Genomic DNA, 19,250 nt, shown 5'->3' with positions numbered 1-19,250 from the left:
GTTTGTTTGGAAGCACTAGCTTTCGAAACGCTGCTTCTTCATCATTTGCTGGCTACCATGCCCTTTGTGCTATCATTGCCTGTGATAATCAACACTTGTTCTAATGAGTGGAAGGATTTGCTGACATTTTGTATCTTGTGTTGTATGGTGTCCGGTAAGTACGGTTGGAGAATTTGGGAATAGTTGTGGTCTGTGTTTGAGATCTGGGTTGTTGGTATTGTTAGGGTTGTAATAATCGTGAAATGTGAAGAATAAGTTTAAAAGCGTGATACAGTGATTGAGTACAAGGGAATTTTGAGAGGGAGTCTTCTGTTCTTGAGAATTGGTATCTTGATTATTTGAGTATTATAATTGAGCTCGCAACATTGCAGATTTGATCTAGGTGCTAGATTCCTCGCACTTGGAATGCCGACAATACGATATCTACCGTGCAGTCGATGGCAAGAGAGCATGCTGCTCACTGAGGGACAGAGATTCCTGGTATAACGCCACAGAGCATGTGTTTTCTTCTCTCGTATTTCAGCGAAGATTATGCTGTTCAGAGAAGAATTTGACAACTTTAGAGATGGGGATCACCGATGAATGGATGCTCTAATATTTGAGCTGCCGGTTCGCGAAGATGTCATACCAAGGAAGAAAATTGAGCTTCAGTTATGTAAGGAGTCAACACAGAACAAAATGGGAAAGTAGGCGAAGAACAAATTCCCCGAAATGGAAAAATTACTGATATGATACTTACAAAGATCGGTGATTTCTATACAGTATGTTGTCTTTTGTGAGCCATGTTGCGAATGACTGTGGGCTATTTGTCGAACTCTGTGAAATAAAATGTTCCTTTTGAATGCCTACAGCATGCACATTTGGCTGAATGTTCAACTTCAACTGCAACTGCTTGGCGAGATAAGAACTGGACCTTTTCATGAATAATGGAAGGTGCAGACTAAAGCAGGAGCTGGTGCTTCCCATCAGCAGTGTTAAGGATGGGGATGAAAGTCCCAGCACATTGAGTGGGATTCAATGCTGCTGGCTTTTGTCTGCTCTCCTGCACTGCAAGGTTGACGCAAAGGGGCAAGGCTGGAGACGTCACAATGGGAAGGAACGCTGTGCCTAGCAACCGCCATCTGGTAACCGGGTGGACATCAATTGGAGCAGCGCCTGAGAGTGACTTGGGGGGGACACGGCATCAATGGTGTTAGTTGCATTGGGGCCTGCGGGGTTCATGCCCTCCTGCCAGGCCTCGGTGTGAGCGACCAACACGGGTGTCAAGGAGGGGCAGAGCTTCCCAGACGCGGACGGGGAGGCCTGGGCTCGCTCCTCGAGGCAAGGGCCCTCCGAACTCCGAGGCGTCAAGGCCTCCCTTTTGTGGCTCTGTCGTTCCAGGTTGCACTCCCACAGGGCCCAACGTCTCAAGCCTAAGACAACAGGTGGCTTCACCGGCGCACAGAGGAACCACCACTTGGCTTTAAGATTTGGAATTTCTTCACTGTGTGCCAGACCTTATTTAAGATCACATTCCAAGCATCCAGTTGTAAGTTCATCCTTCCACATTCTGGACATCAAATTTCTGGGCAGCGGGCACCGAGTGGCCCGGCAGCCCAGGTGTGGGTTCACTAATTAGGATACAAAATATGGCAGTTAGCCATATCATAGTGATACTGCTGCTTTGTAGACATCTTTATATTGGTCTAATGCAGACCACCACTGAGAACACTGAATCCCAAAATGCCTCTTGTCCAATTTTGTGCACGTGTACCTCTTGGCTGTTATCCTGCATCGGGGCTGGGAAATGGCATCAGCTGGATAATGTGCCATTCATCAGAGGGTCGTCGTACATATTCAACACTCTGTAAGTATCAGAGCAAGAAAACAGTATGCAATGATAGTAGTTGTGAGAATTATTGTATCCATAATTTGTGTCTCCTTTGAATATTTCTTAGATTTTAAAATGTTGCCTACTAATTGGTAAGAGTAGTTTGAACCAATCAACGTTTAATTGACCACTCGGCCAAAATTTAACAACTGTCCAGATCTAAATAATGAGATTGCAAAAAGAATACCATTGAAAAAATGCTGTGTCTTTTGGTTCAAACTAAAATTCAACAGTAAGATATCTTTGAACTGTCCATTTGATGGAGATATCTCTCAATGACAACTCATAATTTAAGCTGAGTTTTAGCTTCTCAAATAGTTTGGGGGAAAAAACGCTAATAAAGAATAATATTGCTCAAGAAAAACATTGCTGGGCTGAAGGTAATGCCAGCATATTTAATTTGCCAGTGCAAATCTTTGTTTCAGTTTTAACCTTTTTACTCACAAGAGTAAATCCAGATGAGAATATGATTTACCAGCCACACCCTCTTTTAAGTTTCTTGAATTTAGCCACCATTATCTTCTCCAGAGGTCGATTCCAGGCATTGATTATTTTTTATATGAATAGTTTCTGGATTTTTAACACTCCCTGCCTCTAAAGCAGAAATTTGTCAACATAAAATCTAGGGTGGCACTCTGTTGAAGGCAGTGATAAAGGGACTTTTGGATGTACTGTCTTTCATTTATAAAATCATGGCTTTGAAGGTGTGCATGACACAATGTTGAAGAAGCACTTGGGAATTCTACCTATGTTGTGGCCACTGTTTGTCCTTACCCAACATCATAAAAAATAGAATACCTAGTCATAATAATATTGCTATCTGTGGAACTTTACACAAATTGCCTGCAATGATTGCTGCATTATAATACTGACTACACTTCAAAAGTACTTTATTGGCTGTAAAACATTTTGGGATAGAGCCTTAATCATAAAATGTGGTAAATACTATGTTTCTTTTCTATATGTAACAATGTTTCCTTGTTTTACAATCAAAGTTTTACTTGAAATAAGATTAGCATTTTCTATTACACTAGTACTCTAATCAAATGTTTTTTGACGGTCATAACTATCCAAAGATGTTACATGCCATTATTTTATTCATTGTTCCAAAAAATTAAAATCTCATTTATCAGGCATGTCCAACCTTCATGCTTGCTCTCTGATTAGCTGCAAATTCTCAATGTGTTCAATCACTAGCAATTTTGCAACAACAGGTATCAGGCTAACTGCTCCATAATTCCAATGTCCGCCTCTTTCACCTTCCTTAAAAAGCATTATGATATACATCTTTTAAGTCTAAAGGATTTTGACATAATTCCACTGTAGTGTTTGTGTTATCAGATCCTTACAATTTTGTAAACTTTGCAAACATTATCAAACTCTTAAATTTAGGAGGAAGTATTATGATGTATAAAATGTTCCTTTTATTTATCAAATACATGGGGGGAAAAAGCAACTTATTTAAAATATTTTCCTACTTTTGACTCAATTTACGTCCTTTACATTCTGTTCATTGCTGAATGCAAATACTTTTAAGATCAGCATTTCTGCCCATGCTCATCTTTGAACCACTGATGTCCATGTGGTATAAGCTGCCTGTAGTGTTGTTAGGTAAGGACTTGCAGTTTTAAAAGGTGCTTCTGTATCCTGCAGATAGGTCATTCTGCTCCCACTGCATTAATGGTGGATGGAGTTAATAATTAAGTTGGTGGTTGGAGCGCCAATCAAACAGGCTGTTTTGCTTTTGATAGTATTGAACTACTTGCTCATTATTGGAGTGGCACTCATTCAGGCAAGAGTATATTATCACACTCCTGAATTCTCTTTTTTGGGATGGTGGACAGGTATTCAGGAATCAGGCGGTGAAATGTCTTTTTGTATTATTTCCAGTGTCTGATCCATCTCTGTAAGAACAGTATATATGTATTGTTGGTTAAGTTAAATTTCTGGTCAATAATAATTTCCAATATATGGATGTTGGGTGATAACAGCAATGGTAATGCCATTAAACGTCGAGGAATTTTTGTTTTGATCATTTGTCATATTGGAAGAATTTGTTCCTATTAGTTTAAGTTATACTGTCATGGTCAGTTCTAACTTCCTTTTGGTTGTATGTTTGCTTTTACTTTTTAAAAACAGCATCTGTACTGTAACACAGTGTAAGTGCTGCACCTCCACTTGAGGGTGCCTCCTTTCTGATGAAATACTTACCTGAGGCCTTCAACACCATTTAGATGAATTATTTCACTATTTGAAAAGGAGCTAATTGCTTTCGGTATCCTGGTGAATATTTATCTTTCAACTGACACGACTAAAACGGGTTATTTTCTCATATCTCAATTCTATTTGTGAGAATTACTGTGTGCAAATTGTCTACCACATTTCCCTCTTAAAACGGTGATCACATTTCATTGATGTGTAATTAGCAGGAAAGTGCTTTGGGATGTCTTGAGTTTGTGAAAGGTGCTATAAATATGCAAAGTATCCTACATATTTTATTTCTGTTTGTTATATGTACTATTTGGCTTATTCATTAAGATTCCCATATTTTGGCTTCACTTTGCAGCTTTTTATGCATTTTTACTATACTTGCTCGGTACTGTATCCTCCATCAAAATGTTCTTCGGTACTGCCCTATTGTTAAGAACATAAGAACTAGGAGCAGGTTTAGACAATTCTGCCCCTCAAGCCTACATTTTTGTTTGCACATACTTCTATTATTTACTAATATAGTTACCTTTAACTCTTTTGATTTTGAAACTATCTAAAGCAAGTCCAGAGTTGTCATGTTACATTGACATCACTTTCAGCTTGTTATAGCAGACCAATAAATTAGTCTTTTGGATATAACTTAGCTGTCTGTAATTTTTTCCATCTCACTGGCCAGCTCCTTTTATATTAAAGGCATATGGTTATCATCATGCAGTATATGTTCATGTAGAGTATTTTGTCCAATCCTGGGCATCATTCTTTAGGCCTTAAAGAGAGTGTGGAAGATGCTTCCCAGATTTGTGCAGGTGAGTATAGACTTGTGTGGAGGGACATGAGACACTTGCTGCAAGGAAGGTTATAAGATATTTAGAGGAGGTGTTCAAAGTTATGAATGATTTTGAAAGTATAAATAGGGAAAGATTACTCTCACTGGCAGAAAGGTCAGTAGCTAGAAAGCAGAGTTAAAGATTTAGCAGAGAAATTAGGATGGATATGAAGAAATCAAAAGTTAAACACTGCTGAAAACTTTTAAAAAAGAGCAAAAATGCAAAAGCTCTCCACAGGTGCGACCAGATACCTGGAGTATTTCCAGGATGGCTTGTGAAAATGAAGAGAAGTGTTTTTCTGTAGTGACTTATTTCTGCAATTTCTGTGATAGAAGCAGATTCAGTTGTCCCTTTCTAAATGGAATCAGCTATATACTTGAAAATTCCTGGCCAGCAAGGAAAGAGAATATCAGTGGGACTAATTATATATCGCTCTCGCAGAGCTGCCATGGTGAATTGCCTCTTCTGAACAGGATGCATTTATGATTTTTTTTTCCCAGGTGAATTTTTTTAATATAAGGGAAAATTAATTTAGATACTTACTTTAGCAAAAGAAAGCAACTGATTGTCATATAAACTAAACCTATTTTCCAAATCTCCTTTGCTTGGTTAATGAAACAGCATTAATCATTTTAACTTAGAGCTGCGCTGGACTTGGAACATAAAAGTTCCTAGGTTTAATCTTTGATAGAATTCATCCTTTTCTCCTCATCTTTTGAAAGTATGTTTACATTGTATCTTAGTAAGTGCATGATATTTGTGTTCCAACACATTGGCTATTCAGAAGTGGAGATCAGCAATGTACCCAGTTGGTATCTAATATAGGCCATGCTCTGAACTTTTTAACTTGCTTTGTTCTATTGTGCATTCACTAACTTAGAATGTGACTCTTCAGCCAAACAGTTGCTGAAGCATTATGGGGAAAAAAGCTTGCAACACTTACATCAACCCATTCAGCATGCTTAGAAAATAAACAGAAAACATAACGACTGAAATTTCATTATCGAGTCAGAGATATACAGCACGGAAACAGACCCTTCGATCCAACTCGTCCATGCCGACCAGATATCCCAACCTAATCCAGTTCCATTTGCCAGCAGTTGGCCAGTATCCCTCTAAACCGTTCCTATTCATATACCCATGTAGATGCCTTTGAAATGTTGCAATTGTACTAGCCTCCTCCACTTCCTCTGGCAGCAAAATTCCAAAACAATTGCAACAGCATATAAAACAGTAATTGCTCCTCCTGGAATTCAAAGAAATCACTTCAAACACCTAAAGTGCCTCAAAAGGAGCAGCCTGTTACAGCCAGAAATTTTTCCATTATAATAACAAACAATTTTGTTCTACTTTATCTCAAATGTGGAAGGGATAATTTTTTTTAATTAAAACTGATGTTAAAGTTTTGCACGCAGAATAAACACCAATTTTATTATCCTCTGAAAATTTTTATTTATATTATTTACCTTAAAAATCCTTTCAGCAAAGCAATCTAGTAGCAATTTGTTGATTTTGGCCTGGCCAGTTTATAAATTCACATATTTCAGTTGCACATTTGTAGCCCTTTTGTCCTAACAGTCAAAGGAGCAGCATTTTGCCGACTGAAGGAAATCACTTGTTTAGAGGATTGACCAACACTGTCTAGATGAACGACTGGAAGATTTATAAAAGCATGCTTATAGTTTAATGAAAGCTTTTATCTTCTGCATTAAGTTAAACAATATGCATTTAGTTTACTTCAAAACATCATGCTTGAGGTTTAGGCTTGTATACTTTCAAAATGCACCAGGTCACTCTTCAGTGTTACCTCTTATAGAAGATATTTTTAAGGAATAGAATAATGATTGATCCAGTATTATTTTTAAGTGCTGCAAAGCTTTGAAGATTTACTAATTGATAGTTAACTTTATTCTTTACTGGAGGGTTTGTTAGCATCTTAGAAGTGTTGCATTTGGACAGAAGTTTAGATAGAGTCATACAGCATGGAAACAGATACTTTGGTCCAACTCATCAATGTTGACGAGGTTTCCCAAACTAAGCTGGTCTCAATTGCCAGCATTTGACTAATATCTCTCTAAATCTTTCCTGTTCACGTATCTGTCGAAATGTCTTTTAAATGTTATAACTATACCTCTATCTACCATTTCCTCTGACAGCATGTGATGCATATATGGAATGAATTATGTGAAAAAGTTGCTCCTCAGTTCCCTTTTTAAATCTTCACAGTGGAAGACATGAGCAACAATTAAGAAGAGTCAGGGGGCAGAGTTGAGTATGGTAACCATTACAAAACAGAAAGTGCTAGAAAAGCTAAAAGGTCTAAAAATTAATAAATCTCCTAGCCCCAATGGGCAATATCCTAGAGTTCTGAGGGAGGTGGCTGAGGAAGTAATGGAGGCATTAGTTGTGATCTTTCAACAGTCACTGGAGTCAGGGAGAGTCCCAGATGATTGTAAAATCACTGTTGCAACCCACTTGTTCAAGAAAGGATCAAGACAAAAGATGGAAAATTATAGGATGATTAGCCTAACCTCGATTGTTGGTAAAATTCTAGAATCCATTGTTAAGGATAAAATTTATGAATTCTTGGTCAGATTAGAACAGATCAGCATGGATTTAGTAAGGGTAAGTTGTGCCTGACAAACCTGTTAGGATTCTTTTGAAGACATAACAAGTAGGTTATACACCAGGGAAACCCGGTGGATGTTGTCTCTCTCGACTTCCAAAAGGCCTTTGATAAGGTGCCACACAGAGGCTGCTGAGTAAGGTAAGGGCCCATGGTGTTCGAGGTGAGCTACTGGCATAGATTGAGGATTGACTGTCTGACAGAAGGCAGAGAGTGGGCTAAATGGTTCTTTTTCGGCATGGCAGCCGGTGACAAGTGGTGTCCCGCGGGGCTCAGTGTTGGGGCCGCAGCTGTTCACTTTATATATTAATGATCTGTATGAAAGGACTGGGGGCATTCTGGTGAAGTTTGCTGATGATATGAAGTTAGGTGGACAGGCAGGTAATACTGAGGAGGTGGGGAGGCTGCAGGAAGATTTAGCCTGTTTAAGGGAGTGGTCCAGGAAATGGGTGATGAAATTCAACGTGAACAAATGCGATGTCTTGCACTTTGGAAAAAGAATACAGGAATGGACTTTTTTTTATACAGTGAGAAAATTCATAAAGCTGAAGTACAAAGGGATCTGGGATCTGGGAGTGCTAGACCAGGATTCTCTAAATGTTAACTTGCAGGTTGAGTCCGTGATTGAGAAAGCGAATGTAATGTCATTTATCTGAAGAGGGTTGGAATATAAAAGCTGCGAATGTGCTTCTGAGACTTTATAAAGCTCTAGTTAGGCCCCATTTAGAATACTGTGTCCAATTTTGGGTCCCACACTGAAGGGAGGACATACTGGCACTATAACATGTCCAGTGGGGATTCGCACGGATGATCCCTGGAATGGTAGGCCTAACATACGCTGAGCGACTGAGGATCCTGGGATTGTATTCATTAGAGTTTAGAAAGTTGAAGGGAGATCTAATAGAAACTTACAAGATAATGGGGGCCTTAGAAAGCGTGGATGCTGCAAAGTTTTTTCTGTTAGGCAGGGAGACTAGGACCCTTGGGCACAGCCTTAGAATTGGAGGGGGTCAATTTTGAATGGAGATGAGGAGACATTTCTTCAACCAGAGATTGGTGGGCCTGTGGAATTCATTGTCACAGAGTGCAGTGAAGGCTGTGATGTAAAATATCTTCAAGGCAGAGATTGATAAATCCTTGATTTCACAAGGAATTAAGGGCCACGGGGCGAGTGTGGGTAGGTGGAGTTGAAATGCCCCATCAGCCATGATTAAATGGCAAAGTGGACTCAATGGACTGAATGGCCTTGCTTCCACTCCTATGTCTTATAGTCTAAATCTTTCCCCTCTCACCTTAAACCTAAAATTCTCTAAGTTTGAACTCCCCAAACCTAGGGGAAAGATCTTCGCATTTCATTTTATCTATGCACCTCATGATGTTTTTTGAAGTTCCAGTCACAGCTAATGAAGTACATTTCAAAATTTAACCACTGTGCACTGTAGCAAATTTGTTAGCCAGTTTGTATCCAGCAAAGCCCCAAAGACAGTAATGTGATAATTACCAGATAATCTGTTTTTAATATTATCTGAAGACTAAATAATAATCACAGACAACAGGGAGAACACTCCATTTCTTTTGAAAAAGGTAGCATCTGTTACGTCTAACTGAGCTGGCACCTTCCCAGAGTGCAACACTGAAGTGTCAGATTGATTTACTTTCAGGCCTCAGGAGCAAGATTTGAACTCTCACTCATTTGTTGTAGAAGTGAGAATGCTACTTTCTCATTTGTTCGTAAGGTTTGGCTCTTCTTTCAAACCAGTGAGCTGTTCTCTCCAGAAACACTTCTGTTGCTTATCAACAGATCAAAACTTTGCTTTGTAGTGATATCTAAACATTAAATAATGGCTCAAAATTTGTCTCCCCAGTACCTGTAATTTTGAAGCTATTACTGTATTTGACTGCATGCATCCTCTTTTGGTGTGGTTCATGCCAAATGCCATCTTGGTGAGGGAAATGTTAAGGGTATTAGGTGTGCACAGGAGAAGTGAGCCAAATAGTCATACTGTGATGGTAGTCCATGTGTAACACTGATTGACACCAACAGTTGGAATAGTAGGCAGAATTGGCGATCGTGAGAGCAGTTCGTCCTGCATATGGAGAAAGCCCTGGGTTGTGATCTCAAAATTTCTCGTCTGACAATAAGTTCTCAAGTCATGGCTGCTTTCGTTGCAGTCCTCATTGGCTTTGAAAATGGGTGATACCCTGAATTTCTTTGTGTCAGGGTCCTTCAAGGCTGGAGATGGTAAAATCATAAGAATTTGAGCAGGAGTTGGTCATTCAGCCCTCAAGTGTGCCCCACCATTCAACCAGATAACTGATGAGCTGCTCCTGGCCTCCGCTCCTGTTCGTGCCAGCTCCTCGTAGCTCTCAACTTCTTGATATTTCAATAATCTCATCTGCCTCCTCTTCAGTGATTAAGCCTCCGTAACTCACTACGGTAGATAATTGCAGACATTCACTACCCTCTGTGAGAAGAAATTCTTTTGCATCTCAAGATTTAAATGAGCGCTACCCTTGTTCTGTGGCTATGTTCCCTTGTTCAAGATTGCCCCTTTAGTGGAATTATCTACCACGTTAAGCCCCCTTAAAGTCTTCTATGTTTTAATATGATCTAGCCTCATTCTTCTAAACTCTAATGATTAAAGGCCAAACAGTTTAACTGTTCTTCAAAAGTCAACCCCTTCACTCCAAGAATCAGCCTAGTGAATCTCTTTTGAATTGGATTCTAAATCAGTATATTCTGTTTGCAAATGTGGGGATAAAAACTGTACACCACACCCTAGGTGCAGCTTCATCAACACCCTGTTCAGTTGTAACAAACTTCCTTATTTTTAATCTCCAACCCCCTAGTAATAAAGATCAAAATTCCATTTGCCTTCTTAATTACTTCCTGCAACTGCATGTTAATGTTTTGTTTCCTCTACCAGAATACCCAGACCCCTCTTTTTTTGGAGTGTGTTTCTTTTTAAATAAGACTGCTTTTTTTGAGTCTTCAAAGTGCATGACCTCACATTTTACAATATTGAACTCCATCTGGGAGCATTTACCCATTGACTCAACCTATCTGGTACTGAAGGCTGCACTTGACTTATTGTGCTGAGACCCATTAAGTAAATGTTATTCTTTATTGAGGCCTGCTGACAGCCATGACAAACTTACTTGTACTTCTGATTTGGAGATGCCGGTGTTGGACTGGGGTATACAAAGTTAAAAATCACACAACACCAGGTTATAGTGCAACAGGTTTAATTGGAAGTATACTAGCTTTCGGAGCGACGCTCCTTCATCAGGTGATATTGGAGGGCTCAATCCTAACACAGAATTTACAGCCTAAATCTAATGCTAGGATAATTGAAACAGCAACGGTAATTTGTATATGCAACATCTTTAATACATATAAAATGCTAAAGTGTGTAAACTTCTTCAAAGCTAGAATTATGAAGTGGAGAACTGGAGACAAAAGTTGAACTTGTGACCTAGTTAACTGAAGGCTAGAAGCACTGCTTGGGTAACTAGTAGAGAAGCAGTAATGTCACTGGACTAGTAATCTGGAGGTCCCAGTTAATCCTGTGGGACAGAGGTTCAAATCCTATGGGGTTTGAAGATGTTGACAGAGGATCTTAGCGAGTTGTTGTGCTGATCAAGTGTGTTGGGTGTCTTGAGTGTTTTTAGAACTGCGCATTAAGAAAAATTGATAATATTTACTGACAAATTTCCTGCTCCTATTCAAATTTTAATAGGCCTGCTACATACAGTTTCTGTCTTTCGTTCAATCTGTAATAATTTATCTTTTTCACTCCCCTCATATATCTTGTTACTTTAAAACATTTCCACAGCAAATTGCAAGCCCCTTCCCAATGTTGTACATTACGCTGTACTCTAAGCTTCATTCCATGTTTTGATTCTGTGTTCGAATATTAATTCCTCTGATTTATGCCTGCACTAGACAATTATTGTTTTAGTTTCCTCAAAGGTTCAAATCTTCCCAAACCTGGTGGTATTGTTTTTCACTATTTATTGAGCTAGATTTTCTCAGAGGTGGATCAACTCTGGTCATTTACAAATGGTAGATGGCATCCAATTACAGGACTCCTGACATAGTGAGCCTACGCTCTATGCTCATGGATTCTGGCCAGTTCCATTGTGGGGGATAGACATCTCAAGTTTCTCACAATTTTTGTGGAGTCGGGCTGGCTTCTCCATGGTTCAGGTTTCACTACTCCTCGGAGAAGTCAGATTTGGGAATCCTTTGAAATGCAAATTCAATAGGTCTTATCCATGCATTCCATGCTCCTTCCAAATGCTCTTTCTGTGACCTCCATTCCCTATTATTGTCTTCATGCTGTCTGTGACACCTCCAATGCCCTCTTGTGCCACTTGCATAACTTCTCCATGGCACTTCCATGTCATTCGCTGAATGTACACTAAATATAGAACCAGTAAGCCATATAATATCAATGACAAGATTGAAATACTGAGGAAAAAATTCCATTCAATATTGGCTTTGATTTCAAAACTGCAGTCCTGTAACCTTATAAGAGTGTAAATGAGATAGTTCCATTATAGTATCAGTGTACTCTAGCAGTTGAAGTCAGGCAGGTGGTGAGGCCTGCAAAGCTCTCCTGTAATGCTACCACACTCCAACCTGTTTCAGGAGTAATTAGGTGGCATCATCCATCATCCACACACGCTGATATTGTAGAGTCGCACTGAGATTGAAAATGTACCTGAGTAAATAAGGAATTTCAAGAAAGCTTGGTTGAAACCTACAGATCATTGGAAAGCTAAGGATTGTACAGTGCTGAGGCCTTCATAAATAATTCTTAAAAAACACAGTGTGCTTTATTACTATTTACACATGTTGAGTATACACAGAACAGGAAAACATTTACACTTTAGGATGTATGTGAAAAATCTGGGTTATCTACAACTATAGCATTATCTATAAAGGGGTTGGAACAGAGTGAATGCTGGTTGGATGTGAGAAGATCACATAAACAGCTATGACACCCTGATTTATTTCCAATTAACAAATAACAAATTGCAAGATAAAGGGTATATTTGTAAAGGATAATTTCTACAAGAAAATCAAACGGAGCGGTAGCCTTTATTACAATTTGCACAACCCTCTTTAATAGTGTAACATGAAACGTTTGGATTATGATTAGCCTACTTAATGCTTTTTCAATACCATAATTCTGTATCTCACAAATGCGCCTCTAAGGTCCTTCTCTGGCATCATCATCAACTTTTCATGTTCCTTACGAGATAATCTGGCTAGAAGCGACCTAACTTTTGATTGTGATGACTATAAATGGTCTCAGAATTACACATGTATAGTAAGCTTTGTTATTTGTAACTATTGTGAAATAACTCCACACAGGCCCTATCCCATCACCAAGTCAGTCTTTATTTAGACGTGCAGAGTCCTTCTCACTAATCCAGCTTCCTCAGAGTCAGCTCAGAGTGAACAGAACCTCTGACACTCCTCTTTCTCATTGCCAGCCAGATTAACAGTCCCAGTCAGGGAACTCCTATTCTACGACATCCACCTTGCTGACCTCATTACAATCACTACATATTGCACTGTGATTAATAGGTTTTAAATTCACACTGCCTGCTGATTTCCACATTTAGTCTGTACAGCCGGTGCTACCTGTGTAGTTGAATGAATGACAGTATGCATTAGTAAAGGGGCTGTATTTTGTAAGTGGCTAAGAAGTAAAATAGCCTGTATCTGTTATTGAGGAAGTACATTGTAGATGCTGGAAGTGTTGACAGGATGTTAATTAATTTTGATTTTTGTCAAGGTGGCTCAACCTGTGGCACAAGGTTTTCTAAGAAAAAAATATATAAAATGTGGAGAGAGGAAAAGCCATACAGTATCTATAGCTCAAAGGTTGTGCGAAGATTTGTAGCTCGGGTGCTCGTTGTTGTGGTTCTGTTCGCTGCGCTGGGAATTTGTGTTGCAGACATTTCGTCCCCTGTCTAGGTGACATCCTCAGTGCTTGGGAGCCTCCTGTGAAGCTATAGCGTGTAGAGAAGCTCCCTAGTCATACACACTGGGAAGGCAATGGGAGAAATAACAACAGCAGAGATCAATGCTAGGGGCAAAGGAAGGTTATTTGCTTTGGTAGGATGAATAGCAAAGAAAGCTTTTAGATGGAGAGTGTCTACAGAATGCAGTGGTACAGAAGGAGCCAATTATCCTTGTATGTGAATCACAATAAATTTGGCATTCTACAAGTTCAGAGAGTACTGATTTAAAGGCAAAATACTGGTAGGTAAAATGTAGTAATGATTATGTTCTTGGAACTAGGATAAGTATAAACAAGTACTGTACTAATTTCAAAGAAAAGTGATTGTTCTTGCCCTTCAAGCAGTGAATGTATAAATCCAGGCCATTCTCAGAAATACATATTAGAATTTTAAAGACTATCACAACCTTGGCATTGGTGTGAGGTTGCACTTGCTAGCTCTGTAGTACGTAATTCGAATTAGAATTCAAATCCCTACAGTGTGGAAACGGGCCCTTTGGCCCAACAAGTCCACCCCAAACCTCTGAAGAGTAACCCACCCAGACCCATTCTCCTACCCAATATTTGCCCCTGACTAATACGTGTAACCTACAAATCCCTATGGGCAATTTAGCATGGCCAGTTGACCTAACCTGCATATTTTTGGACTGTGGGAGGAAATCGGAGCACCCAGAGGACACCCACACAGACACGGGTAGCATATACAAACTCCACACAGACAGTCACCCGAGGCTGGAATTGAACCCGGGTCCCTGAACCACTGTGCCGCTCATAATGCTCCAGCAAAAACTATTTAAGTCCTTTATTTACAGTCCTTCATTTAATAAAAACTTTCTTAAAAAGAAGAATTTTAAAGGTTTATGTTGTAGAAAAGGTCTCCACCACACTATCTTTTAGCTTTGAACGCTAGTGGTACTTTATTACCTGCAGAAATATTCCAATTTAGAAAACATTCCTGATTCTAAAATGTAATTGTCACAATTATCTCTCTTGTTTACAATGTTAATTGTGCCAATGTTGTTTTTATCTTCCCATTGCAAAGCATTGATTTTCTTTTGTGAGGCTAAAATAAATTACAGATAATGCTGGAAAAAGTATTGTTAGGTGCATTGACCGCTGTTCAAATCATAGAGCAATTTAAATGTATGCCCAGCAATGGTTCCGATAAACATGTCAGTAACTGTTTAATTTTTTTTCCCCAAAGGGAATTAGGTGAAAATGACATCACTTCTGTACAAGAAACTAATTGGTTACCTTACAGATGGACAGAAACCTTGTAAGTCATTTTTTAAAATAATCTGTCCCTCTTTTGGACAATATACTGCCAAGTATATATCAGTATTTGAAGTAATTACATTTGTGAATTGGTGAGAGAGTTAGAAGTCAAAATCTGGGATCAAAAATGTTGACTTTTTATTACTAATTAGTTTAAGGCTTCTTCTCAGAAGCTTGTGTTACATATTTTTAAAAATTTAATGCTTAACTTCAAATAATGTGGCCAATGAAGGAATTTGTATACTTCAGGAATGCAGCTGCTCTGTTTCGATTGTCAAAATTGCAGCCTGCATTTATTAGGTCCAAGGTTAATATTTTGATGAGGTGGGGATACCATCTGACAGTTCCAGTATCATGTATGTAAATAGATGGGGACATTTTTGGGGTTTCCTCCGTTACTATCTAAAATGTCATTGGAGCATGTATTCCCATGAATCCTAGCTTTCCTTTCGCATTTTGATGCTTCACAGAGCATCAATTGCCTAACATCAAGCTTCTATCTGAGGAGAAACTTCTGCTGTAGAAAGCTGACAGTTAATCCCAGTGTTTGGTTACTTTTCAGTGCTAGTAGTGCCAGGTTTGAGTGGTGGCCAATGCTGGAACTACAGGTAATGCCAAAGAAAAAAACTTTATGGATGCTGGACTTAGCTAAGTATCGTTATCAAAGGAGCCTGGCTTGGAAGCACTAGCGAGGTGGTGGGGCTGGATTTAAGAGGCTGGGAAGTTTAGGGACCAGTTGAAATGGGTTTGCTGTTCTGGAAGTATGCCTTTGAAAAAGGAATCTAAAGTATGATTTCCCCACAGCCTCCTTTATCTGGCATCAGCCATGCATTAAAAGCTGCCAGCCTATTCACTTGGCATGGGATTTCCCTCTGCCGGGTAATGTAGCAGCAGAGCAGGTTGAGATCCTGAAGTGGCTATTAATCTTATAGTTAATGGCCTCAATAAATCCAGTTGCCTGGCACCTCTCCTGTCACTCTGGAAAATTGGAGAGAGTTTGTCCACAAGACCCACCTTCAAATCAGCAGACAGGGGAATTTACGACTTCGCTCTATGGTTAGGAGAGGAAGTGTATTCCAGTATTGAAGTCTATGGGAGATGTATTTTCGAATCTGGAAGAGACTCAAAAGGGCAGAGCTGAGGATAATGCAAGTAGGGGCTTAGTACTCAGAGACAAATGGACAGGGCCTGACAGAGCTGGAATGAGTAGCTGTAGTTCTGAGAGAAACCTGAAACTTGTGGTTGTGAAAGCAGGCATTTAGAATAATGATAATATATGATTATGATTGTCTACAGGTAGTGATGCATTTTGCCACTTTACTGAATGCTTTACTTTTGCAAATTATGTTCCTGAGGTCTAGCTCCACTGCTGTCAAATTCTTTGTCATATTTTGGGCAGAAAGTGACATCCATATTATGAATTCAGATTTGGTTTGAGTGTAAGTTCACCAACAGGAAATTGCAGGAATAGCCAATCATGTTTCTAGTTGTTTAAAGATCTCTGCAGTTAAATCCCAATTCCACAGTTTTAAAATGTTTTGAGCAGAACTGAACACAAGCCTCCAGATCCAAGTGGGGTGTGCTTGGAAATTCGTTCTGTGCACAATGGCCACCTTTATGGAACATTTAAGATATTTTGCCAGATTTTTAAAAAATATTAATTGCACTTTACATTTAATGGCTGGCAGTATCTGATGAAATGGGGAGGAAACTATCCATGCTCCACATGGAACTTTGGTACATTTACTAAGCTTATGACTTTCATTTTTTTGAAACCTGTATCTTTGTCACTTTACTATCTTATAAATTGTTGGAAATTAACATATCCAGAGTAATTGCTGTTAATCAATTTTCATCAGATATTTTTTGCGATATAATTTAGCAACTTAGTACAGAGAGAAGCAACAACATCTTTTTTTCACCTTACATAAACAATTAATGTACTATAAGTATACTCATTAGAGAAGAGTTCCACAGATATCCCCATTCACTATGATGGAAGAGTCCAGCATATCAGTCCAAAAGATAAGGTTGGAGCATTTGCAATGATTGTTCAGCCAGAACTATAGAGAGATTGCTTATCTCAGCTTCCTCCGGAGGTTCCCAGCATCACAGATGCCAATCTTTAGCCAAGTTGATTTACTCCATGTGATTTGCAGAAACGGCTGAAGTTAGAGGATACTGCAAAGGCTGTGAGCCCTGACAACATTCTGGCAATATTACTGAAGTCTTGTGCTGCAGAAGATGCCCCTCCCAGCTAAGCTGATCCAGTACAGTTACAACGCTGGTATCTACCTGGCAATGTAGATAATTGCCCAGGTATGTCCTGTGTACTAAAAACAGGACACCTCCAACCTGGTCAATCACTGCCCCATCAGTCAACTTGCGATATTCAGTAAAATGATGAAACAGATCATCAACAGTGCTATCACGCAGCACTTAGTAATAACCTGGTCATGACACTGGGTTTGTGTTCTGCCAGGTTGACCCAGCTCCTGACCTCATTACAACAGTGGCTCAAACATGGGTGAAAGACCTGAACTCCAAAGATGAGGAAAGAGTGATTACCTTTGGCATCAAGCAGCACTTAACCGAGTATAACATCGAGGTGCACTATGTGGACAGGAATGTTACTTGCCACTTATCAGCCCAAGCTTGGATGGTGCCCAAGTCTTACTGCATATGGACACGTAATACTTTGGTATCTGAAAGGTTGTGAATGGTGCTGAATATTAGGCAATTGTGAAAGTGCATCCCGACTTCTTACATTATGATGGAAGCTAGGCCATTGATAACACTGAAGGTGGTTCAGCCTAGAGAAAGGTCTGCAGGGTAGTGTCCTAGGGTTTCTCCTGAGTTGAAATAATTGACCTTTAACAGTCACAACCATCTTCAATTTTGCTAAGTAGGACTTCAACCAGCAGTGAGTTTTCCCCTGATTCCCATTGCCTCCAGTTTTGGATCTTGATACTGAACTCCGTTGAATGCTACCCTTAATGTCAAAGACAGTCATACTTCCCTGCAGAGTTCAGCTCTTTTGTTCATGTTTTAATCAAGGCTGTAACGAGGTCAGGAACTGAGAGGACATGTGGAATCCAAACTTACTGTCAGTGGACACGTTTTCTCCTTTGCAAATGCCAATTGTTAACACTGTTGATGACCCCTTCCATCTCTTTGCTGATGATCAAGAATAGACTGAGAGTGGGCAAGAGACAATAAAGCAAGAGAGCAGGACTCCAAGTATGGGAGGTTCCACAGAGAGTTGAACACACTTCCAGCTGCCTTGCCACCCTGCTTCTAACCATATTGCCTAGTCATCTGACTGACCTGTACTCTGGATTCCTGGTAGGACTCGGAGGCCCTTTAGTGGCTTGCATATTCCAGTTTGAGAAAACTACTGGAATGGTACACAAAGACTGAGGATGAGTGTACTCTGGAATGAAGCAGGTTCAAAGATGGTTTATGATTCTGCCAGAGTGTGTAGTCATAACTTATTTTCATTGTAAAGTCATAGAAATTGTCCTTATTTCTGTAAAGTTATTTGATTTTTATTACTGTACTTAAAGCTAAATTGCAAAATCTAATGAGAATTTTGAAAGCCGTGAAGTAGGATGTTTGGAGAAGTTTCTCTCCAACATGTCCTCAAGAGCTGGGGAAGTAACCCAGCTTCTCTCCAACATGTCCTCAAGAGCTGGATAGGTTTATCTAACCAAATAGCATTTTATGTAAAAAGAAATAGTAATTTATAAAGGTAGAATCACAAGTATGCTGATTTTGATGCTGTACTAGAGCTTACAAAAGCTGTGAACATTTTGAATCATTTCATTGGTTACCTTTCTAGTTTCTGCAGTTTGTATATTGTATGAGTGATAATGAATGCAAACTTGGAGATGGTGAAAACACAGTCCATCAACTACTATGTTTTTTTAGTAAACAAAAAGCCTGAAATACCAGGATTCTTTATGAATGTGGGTACTGTGTTGACTTGGAGAAATTGTAACAATAGTTTGGACAGGAGATTTAAGTAGGAACATAAATGTGTATGATGTACTTCCTGGTTGAATAACCTGGTATCAATCACATTTAATCAAGGTTAACATGATAAATGGGTGCTTGAATGGTAAACCAGAAAGTACCTGCTGAGCCATACACGAGCAAATTTTCACTGTCTTCAGAAGAAAATTGGTAATGAATTAAAAGAAAATAATCTTGATTTATATGACTATTAGGAACATAGGAATAGGTTAATCAGCCTGGTAGCCTGCTCCACCATTCTATACGATCATAGCTGGTGGAGCATCCCTAAAGGTCTGTATGCTACCAATAATCAGAAACAAGTCAACCTCTACCTTAAACATAACCAAAGATTGAGCCTCCCCAGCCCTTTGTGGTAGAGAATTCCA

At 39.3% G+C, this 19,250-nt stretch overlaps 1 protein-coding gene across 1 annotated transcript in view; it reads left to right on the top strand.

Annotated features, from left to right (window-relative positions):
* Positions 1-1,178: 1,178 nt before the first annotated feature.
* Positions 1,179-19,250, top strand: part of LOC132830749 (leucine-rich repeat-containing protein 37B-like) — a 36,690-nt gene continuing 18,618 nt past the window's right edge. The window contains exons 1-2 of the mRNA XM_060848586.1: positions 1,179-1,846; positions 14,777-14,848. Coding sequence (XP_060704569.1) covers positions 1,629-1,846; positions 14,777-14,848 — 290 coding nt within the window. The 5' untranslated portion in view covers positions 1,179-1,628. The remainder of the gene's footprint in view (positions 1,847-14,776; positions 14,849-19,250) is intronic.

Source organism: Hemiscyllium ocellatum, chromosome 32 (genome assembly GCF_020745735.1).
Source record: "Hemiscyllium ocellatum isolate sHemOce1 chromosome 32, sHemOce1.pat.X.cur, whole genome shotgun sequence".
NCBI lineage: Eukaryota > Metazoa > Chordata > Chondrichthyes > Orectolobiformes > Hemiscylliidae > Hemiscyllium > Hemiscyllium ocellatum.
This window is presented reverse-complemented; position numbering and strand designations above follow the sequence as displayed.